Source organism: Solanum stenotomum, chromosome 3 (assembly GCF_019186545.1).
Source record: "Solanum stenotomum isolate F172 chromosome 3, ASM1918654v1, whole genome shotgun sequence".
Taxonomy (NCBI): Eukaryota; Viridiplantae; Streptophyta; class Magnoliopsida; order Solanales; family Solanaceae; genus Solanum; species Solanum stenotomum.
Window position 1 is genome coordinate 14,763,448 of NC_064284.1, and position 6,936 is coordinate 14,770,383.

The 6,936-nt window shown below is 29.9% G+C and overlaps 1 protein-coding gene across 1 annotated transcript; it reads right to left on the reverse strand.

The window, feature by feature from the left end:
• Positions 1-2,308: 2,308 nt before the first annotated feature.
• Positions 2,309-4,100, reverse strand: LOC125858638 (NAC domain-containing protein 83-like). The gene is made up of 3 exons (XM_049538471.1): positions 3,835-4,100; positions 3,380-3,672; positions 2,309-2,802 (listed from the first exon to the last, which is right to left on the reverse strand). Exons 1-3 carry the CDS (start codon positions 4,013-4,015, stop codon positions 2,494-2,496), a joined length of 783 nt encoding a protein of 260 aa, XP_049394428.1. The 5' UTR covers positions 4,016-4,100; the 3' UTR covers positions 2,309-2,493.
• Between the last annotated feature and the right edge of the window lie 2,836 nt (positions 4,101-6,936).

Sequence of the window (6,936 nt, forward strand, 5' to 3'; positions counted from 1 at the left end):
CCCCCCCCCCCCCCCCAAAAAAAAAAAATAAAAAAATAAATTAAAGTTTGTTTTTAAAAAATATTTCCAATTTCAAATTTTTATTTTTCACCTCACTACCCTCCCCCATCAGCCCCTACCAGCTCCCCACCCCGCTCCAAAAAAAATAAATTAAGTTTGTTTTAAAAAAATATTTTCAATTTCAATAATTATTTTCTACTCTTTAGTAAAAATAATAGATATTTTCTCAAAAATATTTTTCATTCATAAATTAAACACTAAAAAATATTTTCCGGAAAATATTTTCTACTCACCAACCAAACATAAGAAAATAAGTCAAAAATCTACTTATTTTCCAGGAAAACATTTTCCTTCATACCAAACACACCCTAAATCTAATTTAATTTCTAAAAAAAGTTTCAAAGAGTCCGATTCACTTCATCTGCCTTCGATGTGGAAGTCTTCTTTCATCATAAAGCCAGCAGAAATATTTGTTGGGGCCTCAATCATGTGAACAAGTAATTAAAGGTATTACAAAATCACGTTTCAACTATTTTGTATTTTAATTTATCTGTATATTTCTAACTCAAGAACTGAACTTTTTCCACTTGTAGTTGAGGAATATTACTAGGTATGTGCATAATATTGTGACCTTAACTTAACATGATAAGGATTTAAGTTATATAATTCTTCACATCATCACATTAGCCTGTTATAATACTCTTTAATTAGTATAATTACAATAGATATAAGTTAATTATATGCATGCATAGTGTAACTTTTATTATATAGAAATATATACAACTAAATTTTAATTTGTGATATAATTGGTTAATTATCATTTTTATCAGATTATTCATTAGTATCTATCAAGATGCTTATGTATTTTTTTTTATACCTATCAACATGGACGGATACACCTTGCCTCAAGCGGTTTGTCAAACTTTTTTACTAAATAAACTATTAGCAAAAATTGAAATATTGGTATAATTGTGAAAAAATGACGCTACTTCTCATAGTAATGATTTATTCATTTATTTCTTCTTAATTCGAATGTTGATATCACTTGTTGAAAATTTTGTAGACTCCTATCAAAGTTACATTATAATCGTTCGAACAAAATAAACATCATATACTTCTTGATTATTTATATCAATTTCTAATTAAAATCAAAATCCATCAAGCGTACTTTGAGTGGGTGGGTACAAGTTATACAAATTTGGGCTTATTTTGACAGCTCTACCATCCACATCAAATGAAATTTAATAAAAGGTTTAAAAGAAAAACTTTGCGGCTTTACATTTACTTTGGGGAAAACTTTATTATTTAAAAAAAAAAAGAAGAGTTTTCCGCTATAAGAAAGAAGAAAGTGGCCATGTGCAAATGTTCTTTGGCTTCGTAGTATAGAAAAATAAAATAAAAAGATTAGAATATATTTAGCACATAAAAACAGTAAAAGAAAAGAGTATATACCTTGCTTGCTTCTTCCCCAACCCCTGCTTTATGTTTTTATCATTTTTTGGACTGAAAAATAACAAAAAGTTACACTCTTTTTATTCGTACGTAGCACAGCTTCATCTAGCTAGAAAATCATGTCAAAAAGTTGGATACTTGTGTTCACTTTATAGAAATAATTCCCCTTTTTTTTCATTGCATTAGTTGACTTTTTTGCCTGAAGTGCCTTTTTTAATTTTCTCATCCACATGCATATTGCATCTCGAAAAGCGAAATATAGATGAAGAGTAAAAATGAACTGAAGAAGTATATGTAAGAAAAGGTTAGTTATATATAATACTACTTCCGGAAATTGAATTCTACAAATGATTTAACTACTACTACTAAAATTGCCAGTGGATTAAGTAATTAAATTTTAGAAAAATATTCAAGGTTCAGATTTATATTCGTTTACTATATAAAATATCTTAATTTTACTCTATTATACTTTGAAATCATTCAAATTATATTCTTATCATAGCAAATCGTCTTGTATTTGCTCTTTATTTTAACTGAAGTTCTTAGAGTTACATTATAGGATTTACGGGGTTGAATCCACGTGTCAACTTAATTGAGAAAAAATGTTCAAATTTACTTCTCGAATTAATATATTAAACTATTTTGTATAACAGATGGCCCTTGTATCAGCTATATAAAATATTGAGTGTAAGCAATAATAAATGGATTATTCTTTTTTCCGGACAATTAAAAATAAACTCTAACACTACATATATATGTTTATTATTTACAAAATCAGCATTTGAATTAGTTTAACTTCCAATTATCTAAAGAATAAAATTAAGGCGTGCTAAAGCGAATTAATATACTATAGTAATTAACTCTTAACAAAGCAAGTGGACTAAAATAACCATTTGTCAAATGTTGAAAATTAATGCGATTGAAAGAAAATAAAGTATCTCTCTAAGTGAGAACACTGATAATCCTTCTTCTAATTTGTTAGAAGAAAATATTATTGCATTAAACAATGGGAAAACAAGAAAAGTACAATATTATTATGAATTAAAGATGTGGGTTAGTAGGTTGTTGATGTTGTAGTAGACTACTTGGACATGAAGAAACCTCATTTGCATCATCATTAATGCTCAAAGAAGAAGAGCAAGAGGAAGCTGCACCTCTACTATCACTCAAATTATCTTCCCTCATAAAATCATAATACACTATTGGTTGGACTATATTATGTTCATCATAATTAGTCTTGTAATTATCATCATGATAATTAGCCTCAACAATTTCTTCATCACATTTTCCATTTCTCTTCTTCAAAAATATATGACAAAGAACCCAATTTCCTATTTGAACCAATGAATTCTGCAAAATGCAAAATAGATAATTTTAGATTAAACATTTGACAACAGCTAGCTAGAGAGACATTTTTAATTTATCAAGGGGTGATATGATCCATGCATTTTGAATAAATAAATGAATGTAAATATTTATTTTGGACATGAAATAAATTAAAACTTTAGAAACCCCACTTGAGTCTCAGACTCAAAACTATTTAACGGTAAAATTGTGACAATACACCAACACTCTATGCATGCCACTATATATGATAGTAGTGTGTATATAGTGTATATATATTACTCTCTTTAGTGTGAAAATCGGTGTTTAACTGGGTACAAAATTTAAGAATGAAAAGATTTTTTTTGAAATTTATGATCTAAAAACTAGTTATATATATTTGTGTTGCAAAATAGTAGATTGATATAATTCAGTTGTAAGGTCTGCATACATCTTACTCTCTCCATACCTCACTTGTGAAATTGTACTTGTATATTCTCATACAAAAATTTATCATTTTCTTTTTCACTGGCTTGACTAAAAAAGAGTGTCACATGAATTGAAACGTAATTAAATACTGAGAGAAAAATGGGGCATTACATACCTGAGAAGATTTCTTGAAATGGGCATGTAAATTGGATGATGAATTTTTGGGAAGAACAAGACGATATTCATGCATAATCCAATCAGTTCTATAAGCTTGAGAAGCAGTCTTTCCTTTATAGAAAACAAGAGTTTTCTTCATCCCAATAATTGGCTTTCTTTTACTGCATATAATTTGTTTATCTAAACCACTTGGCTTCCAATAGCCACCTATAGTTGCCCTGTTTGCTCTATTACCATTCCTATATTTAGCTTCCTTGTTGCTGAAAAAATATCTATCTTGCTCTATTTCACCTGTTTTAATAACATAAATATTCTTTACACTGTCAGTACTAATAATAAATACCATTAGTACAAGAATAAGCAAATTATTTTGCATGCATAATGCAACTAATTAACAACAAAAAGGGACGAAAGTGAAGTAGGAAAGAGTTGGAGGGGTGAGAAGTTAATTACCAGGCAAATCCCAGGGGTCGTTACTGCAAATATTGATTTCAGGGATAATAGAAGCAGGCAAGGGACAAGAAAATGTTTTACGTATCAAGTATTGAAACACAATTTCTTCATCAGTAGGTTGAAATCGAAAACCAGGAGGTAGCTTTATCGCTCCATCTTTCACAAAATTGAACTTGTCCATCAATTAATTAAATTATTCGACTCGATCAACACAAGCTTTATTTATTTAAGAGAGATCGAATTGAGAGACTTTCTTGGAAGAGTACTGATGAGTAGAAGCATTCAGTACGTAGTGAGTATTTATAGTAAGAGCAAAGGAAAAGGATTTTCTAAACGCAGCTTTTTTTTTAAAAATAAAATAAAATCTTTTGTGAGGTGTAGAAGAGGGACCCTATGTGATCATGGGACAAAAGTATCTTATCTTTTTTATATTAAAAGTAAGGTTAAGTTTGAACTCTTAATCCTTACGATTCCTTGCGTATACTTCTATTAGAAGTTCCTGCAGAATATATTTGTCAACACCAACACAAATTAATTAATCTCTTTTGCATGTTCCTTCTATATTCAAAAGAGTTCAGTTAATTTTAATTTGCATACTCACTACGAAAAAAGGGTTTAATTTATACATATGTTGTTGTTAGTGTAAAAGGTTACGCACCTTATTTTTCAAGATCACAAATTTCATATTTTTAGAAGACTTGTTTATAAATATGCTTTGGGGGACATGATGACAAATTATTTTTCACTACATCAAAAATGATCATTAGCGGCAGTTAATTAATGGTAACAGTTTAATTGTCTCTAAAATCATATTTTTAGAGACAATTAACACTCTTTGTATATGTCCCTAAAGTCTTTAGCGACATTGGTTCTAATGACACTTAACTAATGCCGGTAAAGACTTTAACACTCGTTATCAATGTCTATATTTATTGCTGCTAGAGGTTGTTTTTGTTGTAGTGTTTATACCAATGATGTGTATATAATACTTTTAACATATCATTATTTTTCACTCAAAATATTTCGTGGCTATTTTTACATATATTTTGATTGAATGGTGAGAAAAGAAAATATAGTAAAAAAGTATTTTCTTATAAAAGACGTCATTGTACGAGGGAAGAGGTAAATAAAAGGTCAATAGCTTGATGTCAACTTTGATGGCATAAGATTTAATTTAGATCTATCGATATGTTTTCATTAAAAAAAATAAGAAAGCTTCCTACTATTTCAATGAGAATTTGTTTCTCATTTTCCTAGAATTGGTTTGATATAGAAAATGAGAGGAGAAATTATGTTTTATAACTTAAACTCTTATAAAAAAGATTTATAGTATTATTATTGAAGATAGTAGTTCAATTAGTTAGTTAGTTAGTCATTCATAAAGTTAGTTAGGGACTTAATTGTAAATTGACTTCAAGTACTTAGAAGTTGTTAGTTATGGTGCACATTTTTACTGCTTATATATAGGAGCTTACACTTGTAACACATTCTTATCATGATTGAGTAATAAGAAATAGAAATTTCCAAATCTTCTCTTTGTTTTCAATATGGTATCAGAGCACTGTGAATCAATAATTGTTTGATTCAACTTGATAGCCAAATTCTGGGAATCACCATTAATGGAAAATCTTCACTTCTACAATGGAGAATTTAGCAACTGAAGAACAAGGAACAAGTTCAATTGTGGTCACTTCAATGGAAACACTCGAAGTGATTGAATCAAAGAGGAATCATCATTTTTATCTTCATCCACCCTTCGACTGCTGCAATAGCAATGACAGAAGGTTTCTTGATAGTCAATTTCTTCAGTCTAGTTGTATCCCTTAACTACAAGTCTAGCTTTGAACCTATAAAGCATGACCTACTGTCAGTGTCTCAACTCACAAGACAGCTAAATTGTTATATTCATTTTTTCCCTAAGTTTAGCCTGTTTCAGGACCTTTTCAATGGAGAGGTGAAGGGAAATTGGTAAGGAGATAGAAGGCTTGTATTACTTCCCTAATAAATTTGTTGAAGCAAGGACAGAGAAGAATAATGAGAAGGCACTCATGACAAAGGCAGATAATTTAGATTGTATGATATGACATAACAAGACATCCTTCTGCTAAGATTCTCAAGCAATTGTCTTTAGTAGATGGTAACTCAGTTGTAAGACTATGTGATGGTTATTCTGTTTGTCATCTAGCAAAGCAAACAAGACTTTCTTTTCTTGTTAGTACTTCTAGGACAAATGTTATTTTTGATCTAATTTATGTTGATGTATGGGGACCATATAAACATACTACACATAATGGTTTCAGATTTTTTCTAACCATTATTGTAGATGATCACTTAAGAATGACTTGGCTATTTTTAATGAGATTGAAAAGTGATGGTCTTGGTATACTCAAATCGTTTTTCTTACTTGTTGAGACTCAGTTTAAGAGGAAGATAAAAAAGATTAGGTATGATAATGGGACTGAATTCTTTAATGGAGATTGTGGTTCATTATTGACATCTTTAGGGATCATTCATGAGAGTAGTTGTCCATACACTCCAGAACAAAATGAAGTGGTAGAAACAAAGCACATGCACATACTTGAAGTAGCAAGAGCTTTCAGATTCTAAGGGTCTATTCCCATCAGATTTTGGGGTGAATGTGTGACCGTTGCTGTGTATTTTATAAACAGGCAACCTACTAAAGTTTTACAGAAACAATAACCTTATTAGGTTTTTCACAAAACCAATCCAACCTTTGATCATTTGAGAACAATAGGTTACCTAGCATATGCCACTATACCTGTGAAAAATGATAAGTTTTCTCCCAGGGCTTAAGCATATGTTATGATGGGTTATTCATCAACTCAAAAGGGTTATATCTAGCACAATTTGAATCTCAGGAAGTTTATAGTAAACAGATATGTCATTTTAAAAAAAATGTGTTTCTTTTTACTAAGTTGCAAGACAAATACATGCCTCTTTTTATCAAAGGTTCAGTACATGCCACTGATTTTAAGGTCTATTATGGTGAATTAGTTAACACACACTAGTGGTTCAGTACATGCCGTTGATTTTAATGTCTATGATGGTGAGTTAGTAACACACACTAGTGCAGGTGTGTCC

Coding starts and splice junctions, on each gene's coding strand:
- LOC125858638 (XM_049538471.1), bottom strand. CDS start 4,015: ATGGACAAGTTCAATTTTGTGAAAGATGGAGCGATAAAGCTACCTCCT. Junction 3,673..3,834: donor CGACCCCTGGGATTTGCCTG/GTAATTAACTTC, acceptor TTATTAAAACAG/GTGAAATAGAGCAAGATAGA. Junction 2,803..3,379: donor ATTTCAAGAAATCTTCTCAG/GTATGTAATGCC, acceptor TGCATTTTGCAG/AATTCATTGGTTCAAATAGG.